This window comes from Macrobrachium nipponense, chromosome 23, assembly GCF_015104395.2.
Source record: "Macrobrachium nipponense isolate FS-2020 chromosome 23, ASM1510439v2, whole genome shotgun sequence".
NCBI classification, from domain to species: domain Eukaryota; kingdom Metazoa; phylum Arthropoda; class Malacostraca; order Decapoda; family Palaemonidae; genus Macrobrachium; species Macrobrachium nipponense.
In genome coordinates, this window is record NC_061090.1 from 21,979,871 (window position 1) to 22,004,610 (window position 24,740).

General features: G+C 40.5%; 3 protein-coding genes across 12 annotated transcripts in view; 1 reads left to right on the forward strand and 2 right to left on the reverse strand.

Annotated features, from left to right (window-relative positions):
* Positions 1 to 24,740, forward strand: part of LOC135199317 (ras-related protein Rap-1b-like) — a 653,366-nt gene that overhangs the window by 327,513 nt on the left and 301,113 nt on the right. The window lies entirely within an intron of this gene.
* Positions 21,111 to 22,769, reverse strand: LOC135197260 (mucin-2-like). Its single transcript, XM_064224361.1, has 2 exons — positions 22,223 to 22,769; positions 21,111 to 22,081 (listed from the first exon to the last, which is right to left on the reverse strand). The coding sequence occupies exons 1-2, from the start codon at positions 22,767 to 22,769 to the stop codon at positions 21,111 to 21,113; spliced, it is 1,518 nt and encodes a 505-aa protein (XP_064080431.1).
* On the reverse strand, positions 22,766 to 23,566 carry LOC135197267 (uncharacterized). The gene has a single exon (XM_064224376.1). The coding sequence runs from the start codon at positions 23,564 to 23,566 to the stop codon at positions 22,766 to 22,768; it is 801 nt and encodes a 266-aa protein (XP_064080446.1).

The window sequence follows — 24,740 nt, forward strand, 5'->3', positions numbered from 1 at the left end:
TTATTAAAGGACATCTGTAGCCTATGCATGCATATGAATGACAGTGATGTGAGGAAAAATTTCATTTGTTATATATATATATATATATATATATATATATATATATATATATATATAAGGTATAAGCCACGAAGGAAAAATAAACAACGGAGTCCTTCGTGGCTTATACCTTTATTTATGGATTTATCACGTTCCAAACTTTCGCGATTCAGTTACACACACACACACACACACACACACACACACACCACACACACCACACACACACACACACACACACACACATATATATAGATATATATTATATATATATAATATATAATTATAAATTCTATATATAATATATATATATATATAAATATAAATTATAATCACCTAATAATGGTATATTGAGAATATCGGGGGGGTATTTTCTGAATGTTTGTCCTTCTAGGCCCATTTGCTATTGTTTGCCAGTATACATTTTACAGGGTACTACTGATTTCTTCCAGCTGCGAACCACAGCAGTCTGCTAATAACCAGGGCCGTTATGCACTGCTTAAGTTAATAGAAGACTAATGGATTTTGAAGATTTCGTACAGCTAACTCCTTTTCGTCGTGTTCGGAATCGAACGCTGGTCACTCTTTTCAATGTCGACTCGTTTGGGGAGCTGAGCGCCCTGCTAGTCGTGTTATGAGGTGGGAGAGAGAATCGGTAATTAAGAAACTAAGCACTGGGAAGTGCTGAAAGAGTAGTTAAGAAGAACAGGAAGAAAAAAAGTGTGTTTTATGGGGAAAGAACGAGATGTAGATATATTCCTTTATAACTTCTTAGTGCTTTGAAAGATCATTTCTACCACGTGCATTTTCCCTGTAGGGGGTTAGTGCCTTCATTGCACCTAATGCGATGCACTGTAGGCATTACTTAAGATTCCTTCAGTGTCGCCAACCGAGACCCTTTTCATTCGTTTTACTGTACTTCCGATCATATTCTTCCATTATACTTTCCACCCCCTCCTAACAATTGATTCATAGTGCGACTGCGAGGTATCCCCCCTGTTAAACCTTTCAAACCTTTTTACTGTAAATCTCCGTTTAAGCGCCGAATGACCTCATAGGCCCCTGCTCATGAGTTTTGGTTTGGAATGCTATATTCTATTATATTCTACTAGGTGCATTTTCCTCCGTAGAGGGGGCTACTGCCGTCAGTGCACCTCATTCGGTGCAATGTAGGCATTACTTAAGGTTGTTGCAGCCTCCCCTCGGCCCCTAGCTGCAACTACTTTCATTCCATTTACTGTACCTCCGTTCATATTCTCTCCCTTTGATCTAACTTTCCAGCCTCTCCTAACAATTGTTTCATGCTGCAACTGCGAGGTTTTCCCCTGTTAAACCTTTCAAACTGTCAAATTTCCGCTTCAGCGCTGAATGGCCTTAGTTGCCCCAGCGCTTGGCATAATGCCAAAAATCTACATAAATCAAATAATGTCAAAGGTGCATTTTCAGATACAGAAGAGGTGTGATAAATCTAGAATAAAAATCAAATCGGGATATCGAGTTATATTCTCTGTTAATCAAGTTCTTGTTTTTGTATATATACATCAACTATAGTAAACTACCCCTATACCACGGCCTGACAGCCTCTTGGCAATTAGCTTATGGTTTGGTTGTATAAAAAGAAGCGCAGTGAGTTCTTATACCTGGTAATGGATTTGCTTTCATCTTGGGAACTCGCTTGAATGTCAGTTTCGTGGTTGAGCGTCGAAGATGATGCGTAAGCAGAATGGCCAAACTACGCTTTAATTGCTTTTTCCTTTTATGGCAGAACAATGTAGGTGTTGATTAGCCAATACTGATGATGATGGAAGAATGGAGATAATGATAATGAGGCGCATAGACGTTTTGCCACCATATTTAGTGCTGGTTAACATCTGACGTACCTTGAGTATTTTGGATAATTGGGGCGTGTTACTACTGATATAAGAAGTGTATTAGCGATGATATGACTACACCCAGTGTTTCGTAAGGTAAAGTTCATAGGGGAGAGAATGAGAGAGAAAAAAAATTATTCTTACTGCATAAGCGGCAGGAGAATGGGAGGGATGCTGTAAGAGTTTTAAGAGATTATTATTGGTTAACGGAGAACGCTGGCGTCAAAATGACCTTTGATTACAGGTTTTTTAAACGCATCATACCTGAAGTGCTGTGGTTAAAGTGTTTTGCCCTTGATTGAAGCGGAGGTGTGGTGCTAAAAAGAGAGAGAGAGAGAGAGAGAGAGAGAGAGAGAGAGAGAGAGGAATAAGGGTGAATTTTCCACACTTATTAATCTGTTTAGGGGGTATAGAGGGAGAGAATACCAGAGTTATTGTATATTTCGAATCTGACTTTCTTTCATAAATCTATTTAGTATAAGGTTTACAATTAGTTACTAGAGTAGAATTGAAGTAAAATGTTTGCACATACATATACATACATGTGTGTATATATATATATATATATATATATATATATATATATCTATATATATATATATATATATATCATATATATATATATATATATATATATATATATATATTATATATATATATTAAAACATCCACTCTTTAATTATGTTGAAATATTGTCCTTTAATTCGGATGCATCTCTTATTTAACTGCACAATTTAATTCAAGGCTCTTGGGAGCGGACGACCTAAAATTGCTATGGTTACTGGTTGCTCAGGGCACAAGATAGGTCATTTGTAAGCGACAATACTAAAAAAATTGCTATTTTGCTTGAGGCGATCTATTATACCGAAGGCTGAGTATTTATTTATATATATTTTTTTTCAAGGACAATAAGCGTTCAGCTGGTTGTCTGGTTTCTGAAGGTTTCATTCTTGCGTTTCATACAACATGGTGAAATATCCTGTTTCACAATGGCTTAACGGCGCTTTGGGCATGGCCGAAGGCGTTTGGTGAATGTGAATATATTCTGCCATCTGTAATAATGGCATTGAGACGCAATACCCTGAACTCGGAATGCGAAGGTTTCTTTCGAACGAGATATTTCAAGGTTTTATTCTGAAGGAAATCTATTCACAATGCTGTAGGAATTGGGTATAGATAAACCCCTCTTCCCCGCCCCCCCCTTCCACGGTCCCCCCGCCCCACCCAATGCCCCAGTGGAATAATACCGCCATGTAATTGGTAGTTACTGATTTTAACTGCATCACAATGGCACTTGTTCCTCAGGGTATTTGAGAACCCGGAAAGTCATTCAACTGGAATCTGATGCGTTTGATTCTTTCATCTAGTTAGAGGTGAATATAAATTACATTGATTGCGAGAATGACGCGTATATACCGAATACCCCCTTTGTGGGGTGGTAGTGCCGTCAGTGCACCTCACACAGTGCACTGTAGGCATTACCTTAGGTTCCTTGCAGTGACCATTCTTCCCCTAACTGAAATACCTTTCGTTTCTTTTACCGTACCTCTATTCATATTTTCTTTCTTCCATCTTCCTTTCCACCCTTTCCCTAGCAATCGATCAATAGTCCAACTGCAAGGTTCTCCTCCTGTTACACCTTTCCAACCTTTTACTGTCAGTTTCCCTTCTCTGCTCTGAATGACCTCATAGTTCCCAGTACTTGGCCCTTGGGCTAAATTTTATGTTTAATCCAGTTCAATTCTATATACCGAATACATGGCGAACTTGTAGGTAAATTTCAGATTCAGTGTTAAGGAATCTTCCCAGTTTTTTAATGTATATAAAATATTACAAATTGTAAGAGCCGTAGATGTATATTTCTAATAAAAGGGGCGACAAAAAAAATTGCTCGAAAAATTTATCGCGCAACGAGTGCCTGGCAAGGTTGTGACTTTATTTTTTATGTGGTTTCTGTCTAACTTTGAATTTCCTTTTATAAAGTAAGGCAGCTTTTGAACTCGGTGAATTGTGTAAACGCTAGATGAGTTTCCAAGGCGGAGGCCGAAATAGAAATTGGCGCTGAAACATGGAGTTATGATTTACAGGAATATTGTTGGTAAGGGCGGTATTTTTATGTGATATATATATATATATATATATAATATATATATATATATATATATATATATAATGTATGTATTATATCTTTTAATTAATTTTACGTGAAATTAGTTTTAATTTATTTTACGGCGTTGAAACATTTGATTTATGCTTACAGGAATGCTGTTGTTAAGAGAGGTTTAGTTATGTAATTGATATATTCCTTCAACAGCAATATCAATATATATATATATATATGGCGTGTGTACTAATGTATATATTATATTTTTTATATATATCATATATATATATATTTAAATATATATATAGTATATATTATTCTATATCCACATGTATATATCTATAATAGTATATCTATGTGTGTGTATATATATATATATATATATATATATATATATATATATATATATATATATATATATATATATATTTTGATTCACTGTACATGGAATTAGTTTTGATTTATGCTACAATTAGATGGTAAACTGAGCCGTTATTAATAAGGGTTTAATATGGGAGAGATGTTTTTAAGACTTAATGTTCAGAAGCTGAGTAATTGGAAGTTTATTTTTTTATTTTTTTTTGTCCGCAACTAATTAGTAGTATATTTATTCAATTACTATTAATTTTGTTCATCACAAAGTCTTTCGTTGTGTCAACATTTTATATTATACACTTCAAGAGAGATTAACTTATTTCCTCCAGTAATAATATAAGCTCTTTATGCTAAAGCATAGTTGACCATTGACTTTAGAAGACGTGAGTATAAATTTCAAACTTTTTAGGTCTTACAGACGAAAGTTATGTATACATATAGAGAACATTCTGTGCTGTTTGTGTCAGTGGGCTATGTGTACTATACATTAATTCTAAATATATATAATAATTATTGGCTCGTATAAAATTAAATTATAAAAATACATATATATGTATATATAAATTATATAAAATACATATATGTATATGTTTATATAAAATATATATAATTATGATATTTATATGTATTATATTTATATATATATATATTTGTATATATGTATATATGTATATATATAATCTATATGCGTGTGTGTGTGTATGTATGTCTGTATGTATTGAATATTTGAGAGAGCACGCTCAAGCAAAATGAGAAAAAGAGAAGTGCTTTGTCATGCAGAAACAAATATGACTTCTTTGTATGATATACCTCTTGATGTGGTGTACGAGCAGGCTCGTGTGTGTGTGTGTGTACTTGTATGTGTTGTCCTGAAGTGAACTCTTAGTCTTAAGGCCTCGAGCGAATTCTTTTTGCAAACAACTTCCAGCCTCTTTTGACCTGCTCTTTATTCCTCTCTGAGAGAGAGAGAGAGAGAGAGAGAGAGAGAGAGAGAGAGAGAGAGGATAGTAAATATATATTTTCATGCATCAAAAGAGGCCTCCTTCCGGGAAAAAGCACAAGGAAGTTGGCCACGGCTACGTAGCTGCAGGGAATATATTTGTTCCTTTCATGTTGTGGGATAAAAGAAAACGCCGATTGTCGCCAAACGAAGTAAAAAAAAAAAATAATAATAATAAAGAAAAAATATGGGTCGACCTGCCTTTGGGGTCGTGGTGTCGAGATGGTGTATGCAAGTTGCAGATTAATTTTTCCCAGGAGAGTTTGTCCAGGCTTCCGCGGAGTATGAATTTGGAAGTGTGGCGTTCGTCATTCTATTTCTGGAGAGCCGTCCCTTGTGGGGTGGAGGGGGGGGGGTGGAGCTTTCGACATTCACGAATGTCCTTTGCAGCACGAGGAGGACCATAGTGAAGGTCGGAAACTCCTATTCTTATATTTTGAACGTGTATTTCTACAGTGGCCTTTTTCCTAACCAAATTTCGAGTTTATGATCCAGCTTCGGACCCAACAGCCTGGAAAATAGACGCGATGCCCTCAGTGGCACGGTCGGCTTGATGTTGGGCTGCCACCTCGGTGGCCGCGAGTTCGATTCTCGGGCATTCCATTGTGGTGTGAGAGAGGTGTATATCTGGTGATAGACGTTCACTCTCGATGTGGTTCGGAAGTCACGTAAAGCCGTTGGTCCCGTTGCTGAATAACCACTGGTTCCATGCAACGTAAAAATACCATGCAAACAAACAAACAATAGACACGATGCCTCATCCATGACACCCCATTTCATTTACTGCGCCTCCGTTCATATTCTTCCTTCCATCTGACTTTACACCCTCTTAAAATTCATTGTTAGGGTAACAGCGAGGTTGCCCTCCTGTTACTTCTTTGAAACCACCCTGTATCAGTCTTCCCTACAGCTCTGAATGACCTCGTAGGTCCTAGCGCTTGTCCTCTGGCCTGAATTCCGGATTAGAGCCTCTTCAGGCAGGTAATGGTCGAACTGAGAGAGCCCAGAGATCACAAAGATGATTATCGTATCTCCTCGCTTCTAACTACAGCAGGAATGGTTCACGGTCGTTTGAACCACATATCCTCAGATTTCACGGCGAGCTTGGGATGTTTCACATCCAACGTTTGTTAACTCCGCTGATTGAACGAGCGTCATGTTGCATGCTCGAAGCAGCTTGTATATTCAATTTTGAATAGCAACGCCCTTCCCTATTTCACTGTTTAAATCCGAAAAATTATGAAAAAAATGTTTCTGTTCGAAACTGCTTGTTGCATTTATTGCAGTTGAGAGTACTTGCATTATGATTATTATAAAGTATATGAGGAAGAAACCAGGGTTGGTGATTTTTTATTTTTTTGAAAAATTTATTTGATTTTTTAATTACCGTATATTTCGGCGTATAAGTCGACCGGAAGATAAGTCGACCGGAAGATAAGTTGTTTAAAACGAGTGCCGGTATTTATTTTTTTTATTTTTTATTAATTTGTTTTTTTTGATTTGTTGGATGTTTTCTTTCAGTCCTTTTTTCCTAAAATGTATTTTATGACAATTACTATTGATTTATAAAAAAAATAGACATGGCTATTCATTTATAAAAAAAATAAGGAAATGATATGCCAAAATAATAAAGATTCACTTTTTGTTACCGTTAGATAAGTCGACCCCCTAATTTTGGCATGATTTTTATGGGCTAAAGGGTCGACTTATACGCCGAAATATACGGTAATTTTTTTATTTTTTATTAATTTGTTTTTTTTTTATTTGTTGGATGTTTTTTTCAGTCCTTTTTTCCTAAAATGTATTTTATGACAATTACTATTGATTTATAAAAAAAATAGATATGACTATTGATTTATAAAAAAAAATAGACATGATTTTTTATTGAAAAAAAATCAATGATTTAATCACTACATTAATATCAAGTTTGATGTAATCATTGCCAACCCTGGAAAAAACACATTATGATTCAGTAACGTTAGGAAGAAGCAGCACATTGTGATTAAATAACCTTATGTGTCTTGTACATTTCCAAATGAATTCAAGTAGGACGCAGCAATATTGCGCTCGCTCAGAATTCGTGGTCGTGTTATCAAATTGAATTAAGACTCCCTAGAGACTTGGTCGTACTGAATGATGTTAAGAAGTGGAAAGGCTTCGCTGCCTGTAGCTACAAATTCTTCATTGCTTTTCAAGAGAGAAAATTAATTCGGAATAAAATGAAGTAAATTCAGAATAAAATTGAATAAATTTGAATAAAATCAAATGAATTGTGGACAAAATGGTGACGTGAAGTAGGCCTTTTGGCTTCATGTGGGAAGGTAAAACAGACCTCCAAAGATTTTATGATTATTGCTTCGCCTCTTGCCTTGATTATTTTTGCTAACTCTGGGAGTAAGTCTACAAACTTTGCTGTTGTTGGTGGGGGAGGTTGGCCGGGGGAAGTACGTAAGCTCTATGGAAGACCCTAAAAAGGTCTGAAGAAGGTTTTTGCGTCGAGTTAAAGATACAGGAATTTTAGTATAGGAATAATAGGATATTTATGATTTATTTATTAGAATGAAAATGTAAAAAAATAAATGCGCATATTAAAAAGTACTGAATTATTTCTCGTAAAATATAGCGTATTTATTTTAATTTTCGTTGGTGAAATAATGCTCTTATTTGACCGTAGGTTTTAGCACGTTTTAATTTATGTTAAAAGTTAGGAATATAATGTTGACAAGTTGTGTGTGGGGGAAATCTTGCATGCGTCCTGAGTAAGCTGGAGGTCGGATCACGCCTTATTTTTGTTGTTTCCTTTATCAAGCTTATTTTTGAGAACCTCTCGCCTAAAAATGAGAGCATCAGGAGGGTGCCAGTGATATGCAGTTTACAGCTTTGATTTTTTCCCAAAAATTTTCTTATTTAGATGTCTTGAATAGATTCTTATTTGAATAAGCACAATTTTATGTCTTTGGGCAAGTTGTTGACTAGATTGGGTATCTTGTGCATGTAAATCAGTTTTCTCCGTAGAGGGTTAGTGCCGTTAGTGCACCTCATGCGGTGCACTGTAGGCGTTACTAAAGTTTCTTTGCAACATCCCTTCGGCCCATAGCTGCAACCCCTTACATTTATTACTGTAATTATCTTTCTTCCATCTTGCTTCCCACTCTCTCCTAACAACTGTTTCATAGTGCAAGTGCTTTGAGGGTTTCCTCCTGTTAACACCTTTCAGACCCCTCTACTGAGTTTCCTTTTCAGCGTCGAAGGACCTCGTAGGTCCCAGTGCTTGGCCTTTGGCCACAACTCGATGTTCTGTTCTAGTCTATTCTATGAATCCGTTGTATATTTCTGTTGCATCTGTGCTTCAAGCTCCAAAATGTCTCAAGTACTACACGAAAGGGGAAAGGAAAAATATTTTGCAAAGGTAATATTTTATTTCAGCCTGCGACCAGATGCAAATTCAGAATGCAGTCCCAGTGTACAATGAATTAATTTAAAACTTTTAGCAAATTGTGTATAAGAAAAAAGGAAGCCTAAGAAATTTCCAGAGCTTGTGAGTAAAGGGAAACAGAAGCATTCAGAAAGTCTTGTCCAAGGAGTGCTGATAGTTGATCACGGAAGGAGCTTGAGAAAAAGAAGGCATATTGGACTTTTCCTTAAAATTTGGTAGAGGCAGTTTTTTTTTTAACGAACACATGAAAGCAAAATTGCTGTGGGTTGGAATTTGCTTGCAATACAGTAATGCTGTTCCCCCTCCCACCCAGCCCCCCAACCCCCCAACCCCCCCCCCAACAAAAAAAAAAAAAAAAAAAAAAAAAAAAAAAAAAAAAAAAAAAAAAACTTAAAATCGCCGAAATAGAGAGATAAAGAACTCTAAATAGTACAATTAAGTGTTAATGGAGTATCAAGTTCATTACATTTTCTTACGGGAGATGACCTAATTGATTCGATCTACCCACAAAAAAATGTTCGACCCGATAGGAGATGTATGACCTCTCTTACTGGCGTTATAACCTCACCAATTTAGTGGGCTCAACACCCCCCTCATACGACCATCCTATCAATACCCGAGAGAGGTCGTTATGTGAGAGGTCCTGTGGCCGATAAAAGATGGGGACCGTCAATGTCCATTTTGGGGAGGTTACCGAGGGTCCAGTATCTCTCACACTTTCATGGCTTCGCCTGGTAGAGGAAAATGACAAGACATAACTAAGGAATTGGGGCTAATGTGCTAATAATTCTCTCTCTCTCTCTCTCTCTCTCTCTCTCTCTCTCTCTCTCTCCGTTGTGCTGGTGAAATACTGTAACAGCTCTAGATTAGGGATCATCTTTTCAACCTTACAACATTCTCTCTCTCTCTCTCTCTCTCTCTCTCTCTCTCTCTCTCTCTCTCTCTCGTTGGTTTTGCAGGTGGGGGGGGGGGGGGGGGGGTTGGCGGAAGAAGTACAGAAGGGGAAAGCAGGTCTCTGAAAATGAATATTATAATACAAACCCCGCCCTCCTCCTTCCCAAGGCTTTAACCAGTATCCTTAGTTACAAGGATGTTTTATTATTTAAACAGTGAAATATTATATCTGCCCTATAAAATGAAGTGAAATTGTAAAATTGCCGTTTCCCCCATTATATTTCGCCCATTTTTATCTTAATAGCGCTGCAGTAGTTAATGAGAGCTCCCCTATGAGAGTTAATAACAAAATTGAAGTAACGAGTCTGTTGAATATATTTTGGCATTTGCATATCAGCGTTTACTACTACTATTATTATTGACTGCTATATAATATTCAGGAGGAATTCTTGTTTGTTTGTTTGTCTGGTGTTTTTACGTTGCATGGAACCAGTGGTTATTCAGCAACGGGACCACCGGCTTTACGTGACTTCCGAACCACGTCGAGAGTGAACTTCTATCACCAGAAAGTGGAATAGCCGAGAATCGAACTCGCTGCCACCGAGGTGGCAGGCCAAAACCATACCGATCATGCCACTGAGGTTTTATGTGGCAATTAGTGAATGACCCCTTGTACTACCAGAGAAGATAGCTTACCCATTGAGTAACATTTAGATAGTAAAAAGAAAATTATTGCAGACGAAATTGAAGAACCACCGTAGCGTAATTCAAGGTATTATTTTGGGGGTAATTCTCGAAGCCATAATGTTTGCAGAGGGTCGTGCTTGAAATTAATCATGGTTGTTACCTTGTTGCCGAGGGAACTTCAAGTAGTCATTTATAGAGGTTCAAGTGAATTCGATTTAATGTTACATTGCGTTATGTATATATTGGCACTTGATAAAGTGTAGAGATGTCATGTGAGGAATATTGGTAATCATTTCGTATCTTCGAAGTGAGTTCGACCTGATTTAGACTGGTTCAGCGTACAACAATTCCTGGTAATTTCGTTCCCTGGATTGAATTGAATTCGTCTGCTGCTGAAGCAGTTTCAGTTCACAGTGGGTGTTTAGCAGAGTTTCCACTTGGCCGCTGTGCCTACTTATTCATGGTCCTGACCTTGTTCTGGTGGCTTATTTCTCCTCGACCCTGCTGAGACTTGGCATTTATTATTCAAGGAAGGAGGCGAATTGATGGCGTTTGGGAGAACTGCATTTTCTTGCCGGTAGATGGTAGGGTGTTGGTTGGGGGGGCTAGCTATCAGTAGATGGATCAGGCAGAGAATCATAGTGGATTTTGCATTTTTTTTATAACAGTATTGCAATAATCCTTACATGTCTATAATATGCACTGTTTACACTATGTCTGCGGGAATGCTTATAACGTGTCGTGTATGAATGTTATCCTTTCAGGTGGGAATGCTAACTTGTCAGGTAGGAATGCTATATCCTGCCATCGTGTCCAGGTGGTGGTGCCAGCTTGTAATTAATTTCTCGAAATTACGGTCTGAAGTAATATTCGTTAAGGGGCGTGAGAGACGACCTCACTCACGATGGCGTTCGTATGCAGCTGAGGGAAATGATAGTTTATTGCGTGAGTTGAGCTCTGAAGCTGTGCTTGTGTCGGTGTAAATTATGTTTGGATACGCTTGTCACTGCAAAGCCTGAAGATCCAAGTTCAGAGAAGTTTGAAGAAGAAATTGTGATGTTCGGTCCCGGGAAACGAACCCAGGTCCAATAATCACAAAGAGGTCACGTTTCCCGGGACCCAACATCACAATTTCTTCTTCAAATTTCTCTGAACTTGCATCTTCAGGCTTTGTTGTGAGAAACGTATCCAAAAAAAGACCAAAGAATTCAAGAAGTTAAGAGGGCATTGTGGCTACTGCAATTTCATATGTATCTGGTAAAAAAGTGACCAGTAGATTCTACATATATGTATACATATATATATATTATATATCATATCATATATATATATATTATATATATATATATAGATATATAATATATAGGGTAGTTATATATATATATATTATATTGTATTATATATATATATATATATAATATATATATATATATATATATATATTTATTATATGTTTCATCCGGCTCCTTTTATACGCAAAATATTTATTGACTAATGATATATCAGTTCAAGGTAAAAGTCGTAAATCTCTCATTTAATGCAGATCAGCTCTCCTCCTCTATATCATACCTCTCATATTTTTTTTAGGGTCGTTAACTTGATGATTAATGATGTCTCTAATGGACTGTAAGAAAGTAGGTGAAACAGAATTTTTACCCGTCTACTCCACTGGAAGGGGAGGAGGGGAAGGTATTTCTGTCCAATTTATTTATTAATTTATTTTTTTTTTTATATGCGTGTTAACCAGTTTGAGCATTTTTTTATAAGGGAACACACTGGTCATAGCTGTATTTTTCGGAGGTGAAAGTGAATTAGTGTTTTAAATTCAGTGCTCATATCGGCATACCGGTAAATGCATCTCACTTATTATTATTATTATTATTATTATTATTATTATTATTTATTTATTTATTTATTTATTTTGCTCTATCACATGACTCCAATTCGACTGGGTGGTATTTATAGTGTGGGGTTCCGTGTTGCATCCTGCCTCCTTAGGAGTCCATCACTTTTCTTACTATGTGCGCCGTTTCTAGGATCACACTCTTCTGTATGAGTCCTGGAGCTACTTCAGCCTCTACTTTTTCTAGGTTCCTTTTCAGGGATCTTGGGATCTTGCCTAATGCTCCTATGATTATGGGTACAATTTCCACTGGTATATCCCATATCCTTCTTATTTCTATTTTCAGATCTTGATACTTATCCATTTTTTCCCTCTCTCTCCCTTCAACTCTGGTGTCCCATGGTATTGCGACATCAATGAGTGATACTTTCTTCTTGACTTTTTGAATCAACGTCACGTCTGGTCTATTTGCATGTATCACCCTATCTGTTCTGATACCATAGTCCCAGAGGATCTTTGCCTGATCGTTTTCTATAACTCCCTCAGGTTGGTGCTTGTACCACTTATTACTGCAAGGTAGCTGATGTTTCTTGCACAGGCTCCAGTGGAGGGCTTTTGCCACTGAATCATGCCTCTTTTTGTACTGGTTCTGTGCAAGTACCGGGCATTCGCTTGCTATGTGGTTTATGGTTTCATTTTTCGTATTGCACTTCCTACATATGGGAGAGATGTTATTTCCATCTATCGTTCTTTGAACATATCTGGTTGTGCCGCTGTTATCATTCCTTCAGTTTCCTTCTTGAACTCTCCCCTCTGTAGCCATTGCCATGTGTCATCGCTGGCTAGATCTTTAGTCTGTCTCATGTATTGTCCGTGGATTGGTGTGTTGTGCTAGTCCTCTGTTCTGTTTGTCATTCTCCTGTCTCTGTATATTTCTGGGTCTTCGTCTACTTTTATTAGTCCTTCCCATGCACTCTTTAGCCTTTCGTCTTCACTGGTTTTCAGATATTGCCCCAGTGCTCTGTTCTCGATGTTGACGCAGTCCTCTATACTTAGTAGTCCTCTCCCTCCTTCCTTTCGTGTTATGTATAGTCTGTCCGTATTTGCTCTTGGGTGTAGTGCTTTGTGTATTGTCATATGTTTCCTGGTTTTCTGATCTATGGTGCGGAGTTCTGCCTTCGTCCATTCGACTATTTCTGCGCTGTATCTCCGGCGTTGAGTTTTGACTTGAGTATCGCCTTGAGTCTCTGCATATATTCTTTCCTGATCGTGTCCTTCATCTCTTGGTGTTTTATATCCCCGCCTTCCATTATTCCCAGGTATTTGTATCCAGTCTCATCTATGTGTTTGATGTTGCTCCCCATCTGGTAGCTTTATCCCTTCAGTTCTCGTTACTTTGCCTTTTTATATGTTGACTAAGACGCATTTTTCTATTCCAAACTCCATCCTGATGTCCCCAGATACAATCCTTACAGTCTGGATTAGGGCATCTATTTCCTAGATGCTCTTACCATACAGCTTGATGTCGTCCATGAACATCAGATGGTTGATTCTGTTGCCTCTTTTCTTGAGTTGGTACCCGGCATCCATCATCTGTAGTACTTTTGTCATGGGAATCATGGCTACTATGAAGAGCAGTGGGGACAGTGAGTCGCCCTGGAAGATCCCTCTCCTGATATTAACCTCTGCTAGTCTTATTCCAGAGCTTGTAAGTATTGTATTCCAGTTGCGCATTGTATTTTTGAGGAAGCTGATGGTGTTTTCCTCTGCCCCATATATTTTCAGGCATTCTATTAGCCATGTGTGTGGTATCATGTCGAAGGCTTTCTTATAGTCTATCCATGCCATGCTTAGGTTGGTTTTCCTTCTCCTACTGTTCTTCATTACCATTTTGTCTATCAGGAGCTGGTCTTTTGTGCCCCTACACTTCCTTCTGCAGCCTTTCTGTTGGTGGGGGATGGTGTTTGTCTCCTCTAGGTAGTTGTATAGCCTTTCACTGATGATACCTGTAACTAACTTCCACATTATTGGTAGGCAGGTGATAGGCCTGTAGTTACTGGCTATATTTGCCTTACTCTTGTCTTTCTGGACTAAGGATGTTCTTCCTATGGTCATCCATTTGGGTGCATGGTGATTTGAGATACAATGCTGGAGTTGTTCTGCTATTCGTGGGTGTAGGGCCTTGAAGTTTTTGAGCCAGTATCCATGGACTTCATCGGGACCTGGGGCTTTCCAGTTTGGCATTTTCTTTAGTTGGTGTCTGACTGTGTCTATCGAGATGTCAGTGAATCTTTGTTTTATTCTCCCTGTTTCTTCTTCCTTGACTTCCTGGAGCCATGTTGCATGTTTTGTTGTGTGATAATAATAATATTATTATTATTATTATTATTATTATTATTATTATTATTTTTATTATTATTATTATTATTATTTGAACGAGCACACTCAGTTGCCATTGACTTGAAATTCAAGCTTCCAAACAATGTTGGTTTTCAACCTCCCACCACAGACCTCACACTGCAGCGGAAACTGATCATTATGCAGAGCCAGAGATTTTTCATCACCCAAAGGGAGGGGCGAACCGGCAACATGTAAGCGGTCATACCACGACCCTAGCCACCATATTTAAAGGCTTCAGTATGCTCTTATATACTGAGCTCTTATTTATACTTCATGTTCCCTGTTTTAGGAGGAATTTTCTTTGGAGAGTAACTTAAAACATTACAATCCCAACGGGTCGGGTAAAAAGTGTTTTAATATATTGGGAAATGTATTATCATAAAACGAATGTAACTATGATATCTTCACTGGTGTTCAGATACATAATAGTAATTTTTTTGTAGCAACGGTAAACAAAAGGAACAGCAAGTGTCATCATGGAAAATGCGGGCTATATTTACTCGGTCGACATAAAAATGATCAGGGTACCAGTAGTTATGTTGTGACATGAACTCGAGGTTGATGGCCCGTGACCACATTAAGCTTATTGCTTATTCAGTTATGGCTGATTTTGCTTCTGTACATGAAGTATGCTGTAATATTGTGGTATATATATATATATATATATTATTATGATGTTATATTATATATATATATATATATAGATAATATTTGAATGAGACCCTCTTTTCAAATTTTTATGAAAGATATTGCTGCATCAGCTACATTTAACTTGTAAATAGTCTTCTCTATTTTTCTAATATAATTGCCTTCTCTCTGCTATATATATATATAGATATATATATATATATATATATATATATATATATATATATATATATATATATATATATATATATAGATAGGCATATGTGTTTTACTATATATGTATATATTTTTTTACTAGATATATAATTGTAGGGTTTGTATGATGTATATAATATATATAATAGATATGTATATAGTAGATATATAAATATTTATATTTATTATAAAGTATAGTATATATATATATATATATATATATATATATGTATATATATATAATATATATATATATATATGTGTTTGTGTGTGTGTGTGTGTGTGTGTGTGTGTGTGTGACACACAACTTTTCATCATTAGATGATAGAACAGACGAATTATTATATAATACTAGCGAGTTATTGGGTTAAAGTATAATTCTTGGCTAAGTCTCTGTACTTCTCCAATTTTTCCCTTCTCAAAGACCTTCTGAAGGACACTTAAAAAGACATTTTTCTTTGATAACCCCTTTTCTGACGCGTTTTGAAGACTAGTTGGAAGCTGTTGATGTAGGTCCGGTGGTGATAGCCTTTTTTTTATTGTAATTCAATGTTATATTAAATTTTATCGTGGCTCACTTTAACTGAAAGCAAATGAGATTTTTACATTGAATTAAAGTAATTCCCTTTGTCTTCCTGCATGCATATGTATGAATGTCTTCAAACAGCTTTATTTGTTTGGCATAAAATTTTTACTTTTTCGACTTTGCCAAAACCACTTTATTAGTTTTAACTAAACTTGAATAAATTATTTTTGAGCAAAAAGGATTAAATAGGTGGAGTTGGAAACCAACCGCCCCTCCCCAATCCAAACCAATAAATGTTAAGTATACCTTAGTTTAACCAGACCACTGAGCTGATTAACAGCGCTCCTTGGGCTGGTCAGAAGGATTAGAAATATTTACGTGGCTACGAACCAAATGGTTACCTAGCAACGGGACCTACACCACATTATTTCGAGAAATTAATTTCTAATCACCAGAAATAGATTCCTCTGATTCCACGTTGGCAGAGTGGGGAATCGAACTCCGGACTAACGACTCGGTAGACGGCCACTTAAACCACTCTTCCAACGAGGAACTACTAATAAAAGTTAATGGAAGCTTTCTTACGGGAGACGCTACAGTAGTTAGTGTTCTACTGTGCGTAGGATTATATAAAGGAAACCCTTGAAAATGTAATGAAGAGCAACTGGGCCGTAGTTTGTCAAAGCACTGGATACGGTCCAGGCGTCTTCGTGTGGTCCAGAAGAATATACTTGTTCCAACCATGGCGCTGGGTGCAGGATGTGGCCACAGTAGAGGTCCAGGGTCCTGCACCGAAATACATTTTGGGATAAGGTAAATCCTTTAGTACTTGGAAGTGGAGCACTTAGTTACCATAAATTAGCAGACGAGTACTTTCCAATAGTTTAGCAGCTGTGGATTTTCCAGGTTTTCGCGTCAGAGGAAATATTTTGTGGTTGGTTGGAAGGTTTAAATGAAACTAATTTATGCCTGCACGGGCCCTTGCCTGAAGGCGATCCCAAGATGCGCTAAGGTGTGAAAGGGAGGCCGTGGTCTAGTGTGGATCTCCTGACTGATACCTACCAACAGCATCGCTGTTTTTATGGAAATGATCCCACCAGAAATGTTAGGCCTAAGCATCTATTGACCTGTGCAGTGTTGTAGGGACTATAGTTTTGTTTTACCGTTATGTCGCTGGTGCGTGGAGAGAGAGAGAGAGAGAGAGAGAGAGAGAGAGAGAGAATATGGTTAATAATAAATAACTTGAGAACCACTATAATGTAACCCTAACCGTACTGGGCTGAAACCATTTTCTCTCTCTCTCTCTCTCTCTCTCTCTCTCTCTCCTCGTCTCTCTCCGCTCTCTCTCTCTCTCTCATACACACCCACATACACCTCTACCTAACATACGCATCGTGAACTTTAGGGCAGGAGTAAGTTTTTAATTGTTTAGTCGTTAAAGCGACCTTTGAAGGACGGGAGGAGTGTCACTTAAGAGGGCTGGGCGCCCTTATTTCCTACACACACACACTTCGTTTAGCGCCCCTCCTTTCATCTTCAGGCGTTGTGAAAACGGACTATACCTGGAGGAGGGAAGAGGGGGAAGGCCTCTAATTGATAGCTGTTTGGGGGAGCCTTAAATTAGGTCTTCATCTCCTTAACGATGTTTAAGCTTAGACGCAACTTTCATATTTTACTTTTATATTCTACTTTTATTGCCGCCAGAGGGAGCGAATTCATTTTTTAGGTTTTCAGGTTCTTGAATATGGTGAGCCTAAATGTTTGTTTGTGTGTGTGTGTGTGTAAGAGAGGTTTCTCAAGTAAGGTCCCAAGCTCTGTGATAAGTAAGCACATGTATGAAAGTTCCGCCTCCTGTAACACAAACACACATGCTCTCTCTCTCCTCTCTCTCTCTCTCTCTCTCTCTCTCTCTCTTCTCTCTCTCAAACACACACACACACACAATCACTTTTTATGGTTGTCATAGGTGTGGTAACTTGAAATGCATTGAAATTTGTAGTATATAAATATTAGTTTCGTTCACTTCGTAATTAACAGTGCATATTAGAGAACTGATAAGAAAGCAACTTCTAAAACTCGAGCCATTGCTGAGCAATGGCTTAATGTTCTGGATACTGTTAAGATAGCTGAATCATTCCCTCTTTTGCAACCTTTTATATCCTGACAGAGCTCGATCAGAGGAAGGGAGTGGACTTTCTCTTCTGTCATCTTAACACGAACACAACTCCGGTAATATTTTTAAGTACTCTTTTACTTTCAACCGTTATTGGATGTTGGAATTTATATGCTGCGATCATATGTCTCCTTAACGTGGTTAGTACAAAACTCGCGCTCAAATCTTTCGTAAATTTGCTGTTACGATGTTAAATTTAATGTCTTTTGATTTACCATTCACTTCGATGGGGCTGGTACTGAACACGGCTTTCTTGTAAGTGGTGTTGGTTTTAGAGTAAAGCTTTAGAACGAAAGAAACGAACGTCAGACTCGTTTAAATCAACATTAAAACAGTAAAATTATATTTTCAAATCCAAAATAAGATAGTGGTTTAAAGTAAAATAGTACCCATTTTTAATATGTTGGATACGATAATGATGAAACTTCTGATCTACAGATTAGAGAAAACCTTCTATTATTGCGCCTCAGTGGCGTGATCGGTATGGCCTCTGCCTGCCACCTCGGTGGCCGCGAGTTCGATTATCGGGCATTCAACTGAGGTGGTAGCGATGCATATTTCTGGTGATAGAAGTTTACTTTCCACATGGTTCGGAAGTCACGTAAAGCCGTTGGTCCCGTTGCTGAATAACCACTGGTTCCCTGCAACGTAAAAAAATCATACAAACAAAGAAACAAAAACAAAACCTATTATTGTTGGTAGGCCTCTCTGGACAAGCGTTAATAATGTAGATGAGAATTTTAGAATATTCTTGGAAATGGTGGACATTGTATCTTGAAAAGTCTATACCTGCGCTGCTTACCTTACAGCATTGCAGTTCTCTTTTCATTAGAATAAGTTTGAATTGTTGTGCAACATCGTCTAACAATTGATGCTACACGAATTCCACGTTTAGCACTTGCCACTACTTCCCTTGAATCAATTTGAGCTTTCGGTTCATGTACCCCCGTAGGGAGCTAGGGCCGTCAGTGCACCTCATTTGGTGCAACGTAGTCAGTACTTAAGGTTCTTTGCAGCGTCCCTTCGGCCCCTAGCTGCAACTACTTTCATTCCCTTTACTGTACCTCCGTTCATATTCTCTTTCTTCCATCTTACTGTCCAACCTCTCGTAACAGTTGTTTCATAGTGCAACTGCTTTCAGTTTTCCTCCTGTAACGCCTTTCAAACCTTTTACTGTCAATTTCCGTTTTAGCGCTGAATGGCCTTAGATGCCCCTATGCTTGGTATAATGCCAAAAATTTATATAAATAAAAATAAAATCGACCACGGTACTCTTAACAATTTTTCATTACCACAGTTTCTCTGTTTTTTATTTTAGTCTGTATTTTCTTCGCTTCGTTCCCCCCTCCCCCCTTTTTTATTAATTTTTTTATAGCATGCTGGACAAGGATGCATATTTTTTTCAAGTTCTGTAATAAAGGTTGGTATGTTGGAAAACTGAGAGTGAAGATTTTACAATAGGACCAAATAATGTGAATGCATGTATTGGTAACATCGGCGCATCAACGATATTAATAATTTGTTTAATTCAGTGGGAATTGTTCGAATGTGATATATTCCGTCTATAATTTATGGATGGAATTAATATTCCTGTTTTCTCTTTCAGAGGTGAGTAAAGAGCGTTCTGTTGTGAGTTTCACCTGTTGCTGCTCAAGGTAATAAAAATTGTTTGAGTTATGAATAATGTATTTTGCCTAGCTCTCTCTCTCTCTCTCTCTCTCTCTCTCTCTCTCTCTCTCTCTCTCTCTCTCTCTCTCTCTCATGTTTACTAAGAGAACAAGACAAAAATCATCTTTCGTACAGCACGTCGATCCAAGAGAAATTCAAGATTCTCGTCTGTCAAGTTTTCATGTGAACAAGTCTCTCTCTCTCTCTCTCTCTCTCTCTCTCTCTCTCCTCCTCTCTCTCTCTCTCGTCTCTCTCTCTCTCATCTCTCCTCTCTCTCCCTCTCTCTCTCTATCTCCTCCTTCTCTCTCTCTCTCTCTCTCTCTCTCTCTCTCTCTCTCTCTCTACCGAAGGGTGTGATTTTTGTTGGGTGAGGGAAGGGGCGATTCACCCCCGTTTCTGCAGTGATTGTTCACAGGATCAATATGGTGTATTGATCGAGCAGAGTAAATTTGTATACTATAACAAAAGGTAAGGTGAAAATTTCTTATTTCTTACATCATTCCCTCTTTGTCATCTTGTTCCACGACAATAAATGATTTTTTGCTTTTCAAGTGTTTAGTCTTTGTAGAGGAGTGAGAGGTTCCCATTTTCTTAATGAATAGATGACCGTGGTGGTTGTGAAAATGATTCTGAATTTTACAGCAAGTATTTACGGGTGACTTGGCTAAAATTTACCAATTGCTTGAGTGACATTTCCGCTTGGTACCTGCGGAACAAAATATGAAATCCAAAATGATTACAAATTAGGATCTGCCCAATTTTGTATCTTATCCCCTTAAATATTGGGTAATTTTTATATCTTTCTGTAACTAAGAATAGTCCCGCAAATTTCTTCTGTTATATTTTCGAGCGCTATAATGGTGCATTGATTATATTATTACATTTATGCCTGGTGCGTGCCACCAGTTCATTAGATATGGACTATATGTTCTCGAAATTACTCTTTTGATGAGGAGGAGCCACTGATTGTAATTACCTGTAATGAACGTCAGATCGAATTAGTTCACGAAAACTTTTTTCCTTGTGAATTTCTTTAATCAGCAGTTCGTTCGCTCTCATTTACTTATAAATATTTTGCGACGTTGAAATTCATTTAAAAGAAAAAAAATCTGATTCGTTTGGTTTATCAATGAGCATAAAAATGATCAAAGAGCGATAGCCTTGCCCATATTTTATTTTGGTCAAATTTTGTATTTTTACATTTCACTGGTTTTACTATTCGTGTTTTAGCCCAATTGAATGAACATTCCCTTATAAGTTATATGCACATTGTGAGTGGAACGGGCGCGGGTGGACCGGTCGTGAGTGGAAGGGCCACGTGGGACGATGGTGGGTGAAACAGCCCCGGGTGGAACGTGGTGGGTGGAATGGTCGCGGGTGGAAGGGCTGCGGTTTGGAACAGCCGCGGCTGAAAGGGTCGTGGGTGGAAGGGCCATGTGGGACGATGGCGGGTGGAACAGCCCCGGGTGGAACGATGGTGGGTGGAATGGTTGCTGGTGGAAGGGCTGCGGTTTGGAATGGCCCCGGATGGAACAGTCGTGGGTGGAAGGGCCACGTGGGACCATGGCGGGTGAAAGGACTGCAGGTGAAACAGTGGCGGGAGGAATGGTAGTGGGTGGAAGGGCTTTGGTTTGGAATGGCCGCAGGTGGACCGGTCATGGGTGGAAGAGCCATATGGGACGATGGCGGGTGGAATGGTGGCCAGCGGAATGAGCCCGGGTGAAACGTTTGTGAGAGGAATGGCCCTGGGAGGAAGGGCCATGGTTTGGAACAGCCGCGGCTGAACGGGTCGTGGGTGGAAGGGCCATGTGGGATGGTGGCGGGTGGAATGGTCACGGGTGGTATGGTTGCGGGTGGAAGGGCTGCAGTTTGGAACGGCCCCGGGTGGAACATTTGTTGGTGGAAGAGCCACGTGGGACGATGGCAGGTGGAACGGTAGCCGGTGGAACAAGCCAGGGTGAAACGGCTGCTGGTGAAACGGTTGCGGGAAGAATGGTGGTGGGTGGAATGGCCCTGGGTGGAAGGGCCGCAGTTTGGAACAGTTGGGCTGAATGGGTCATGGATGGAAGGTCCATATGGGAAAATGGTGGCTGGAACGGTGGTGGGAGGAATGGTCGTGGATGGAAGGACCGCAGGTGAAACAGTGGCTGGAGGAATGGTAGTGGGTGGAAGGGCCACGTTTGGAATGGCTGCAGGTGGACCAGTCGTGGGTGGAAGAGCCACTTGGGACGATGGCGGGTGGAATGGTGGCCGGTGCAATGAGCCCGGGTCAAACGGTTGCGGGAGGAACGGTCACGGGTGGAATGGCTCTGGGTGGAAGGGCAGTGTAGGATGATGGCAGGTGGAATGGCCCTGGGTGGCACGGTGGATGGAGGAATGGTCGTGGGTGGAAGGGCCATGTGGGATGATGGCGGGTGGAAGGCCCTGGGTGGCACGGTGGAAAGAGGAATGGTCGTGGGTGGAAGGGCTGCCATTTGGAATGGCTGCAGGTGGACTGGTCATAGGTCGAAGGATTGCAGGTGGAACGGTTGTGAGTGGAAGAGTTGCGGGTGGAATGGTCGCAGGTGGAAGGGCCGGGGATGGAACAGCTGCAGATGGAATGTGGAGGGAGGAATGGCCCTGAGTGGAACAGTTGTGGGTGGATGGGCCACATGGGATGGTTACGGGCATAAGGGCTGTGGGTGGAACAATGCTGGGAAGAATGGTCGTGGATGGAAGGGCTGCGTGGAACGGCCGCAGGTGGAAGGGCCGAGTGGAATGGTGGCAGGAGGAACGATCGCGAGTGGAAGGCCCGGGTAGAATGGTCGTGGGTGGAAGGGCCAGATGGAATGGTGGTGGGAGAAGAGTTATGGGTGGAAGGGCTGCGGGTGCAATGGTCCCGGTTGGAAAGGTCGCGTGAGGAATGGTCATGGGTGTAACGGCCATGGGTAGAATGGTTGCGGAAGGAATGGTCGAGGGAGGAAAGGCCACGTAGACCGGCCATGGGTGGAATGGTTGCTGGTGGAACGGCCATGTGGATCGCCTGCAGGTGGAAGGGTCGTGTGGAACGGGTGGGTTGAACAGCTGCAAGTGAAATGGTGGCGGGAGGAATGGTCAGGGGTGGAAAGGCTACATAGAACGGCCATGGGTGGAACGGTCGTGGGTGGAATGGTCGGTGGTGGAACGGCCGTGTGGATCGGTCGCGGGTGGAAGGGCTGCGTCGAAGGGCCGCGGATGGAAGGGCCGGGTAGAACGGCCGCGGGTGGAATGGTGGTTGGAGGAATGGTAGCAGGTGGAAAGACTGCGTAGAATGGCCATTGGCGGAAGGCCCACATGTGGAAAGGTCGCGGGTGGAACATCTGTGGGTGGAACGGTGGTGGGAGGAATGGTTGCGGGTGGAAAGGCTGCGTAGAGTGGCCATAGGCGGAAGGCCCATGGGTGGAAAGGTTGCGGTGGAAGGGCCGCGGGTGGAATGGTCGTGGGTGGACAGCCGTGTGGATCGGTTGCGGGTGGAAGGGCCATGTGGAACTGTCGAGAGTGGAAGGGTGGCAGGTGGAACAGTCATGTGGATCGGTTGCGGGTGGAACGGTCTTTGGTGGAAAGCCTGTGGGTGGAACGATCGGCGGTGAAAGGGCAGTGGGTGGAATAGTCGCAGGTAGAACTGCTGCGGGTGGAATGGACACTGGTGGAAGGGCCACAGGTGGACTGGTCACTGGTGGAACAGTCATGGTTGGAGGGGCCACGTGGAACAGCCACAGGTGGAACGGTCGTGGGTGGAACAGCAGCGGGTGGAAGAGCCATGTGGGACTGTCGCAGGTGGAACGGTGGCAGTAGGATGGTCGCAGGTGTAAGGGCTGCGGGTGGAACAGTTGTGGGAGGAATGTTCACGGGTGGAAGGGCTGTGTCGGACAGCCATGGGTGGAACAGCAGCAGGTGAATGGGCCATATGGGACTGTCGCGGGTGGAATGGTAGCAGTAGGAACGGTCGCTGGTGGAAGGGCCACGTGGGACGGTCTCGGATGGAAGGGCCGGGGGCGGAATAGTTGCAGGTGGAAGGGCCACGGGTGGAACGGTCGCAGGCGTAAGGGCCGCAGGTGGAATGGTCTCGGGAGCAAACGTCGTAGGTGGAAGGGCTGCATTGAACAGCCGCAGGTGGAACAGTCATGTAGAATGGTCGTTGGTGGAACTGCCGCGGGTGGAACGGTCATAGATGGAAGGGTCGCATTGACCGGTCGCGGGTGGAAGTGGCGTGAAGGCACACCAGGTGGAATGTTGTCGCCCATGTTAGATATTACTTTTTGTTCAGAAACAGGCACTCCTGACCAGGTCCAATACTGACGGAGTATTTCATTACTTGTTTTCCACGAAGTACCAGAGAGTTTCCCTTCACAAGGCCAGAATAAGAAAAATCACCACCACTTCACCAAGCGGATGGGATACAAAAGTTGATGCAGAACTTCAGTAACTTTGTGGTTTGTTATTTCGTAATTTTTCCTGTCCCTTTGGCAATTGTTTGTAATTTTCGGCTTAGTATCAAACTTCCCCTCTTTTGCAAAATAGTCTGGTAGGGAATTTATGTTCATTGATGTGAATAATGACGTAACGATGAAAACATGGCGTTTACCATATTAAAATTCTCTCTCTCTCTCTCTCTCTCTCTCTCTCTCTCTCTCTCTCATTGTAAGACTGCAAGACACCGCAACTTTTCTCTCTTGCAGCATGTCGAAGTAAGGGAAATTTTGATTCTCATCTCTCATGTTACGATGCTGACGAGTGTCGAATTACCCATCTCTCTCTCTCTTCTCTCTCTCTCTCTCTCTCTCTCTCTCTCTCAGGGGTCTGGTGTCTCACTTCACGTTTGCCTTCAGTGTCGTGTGTCCAGGGGGCGTGTTTCATCCTGAA

Excerpts from the sequence above, each read along its gene's own strand:
- LOC135197260 (XM_064224361.1), bottom strand. The coding sequence starts at position 22,769 with ATGACCATTCCTCACGCGACCTTTCCAACCGGGACCATTGCACCCGCA. Across the intron at positions 22,082-22,222 it reads CGACCATTCCTCCATCCACC|TGGCTCTTCCACCCACGACT; the intron begins GTGCCACCCAGG and ends CATCGTCCCAAG.
- LOC135197267 (XM_064224376.1), bottom strand. The coding sequence starts at position 23,566 with ATGACTGTTCCACCAGTGACCAGTCCACCTGTGGCCCTTCCACCAGTG.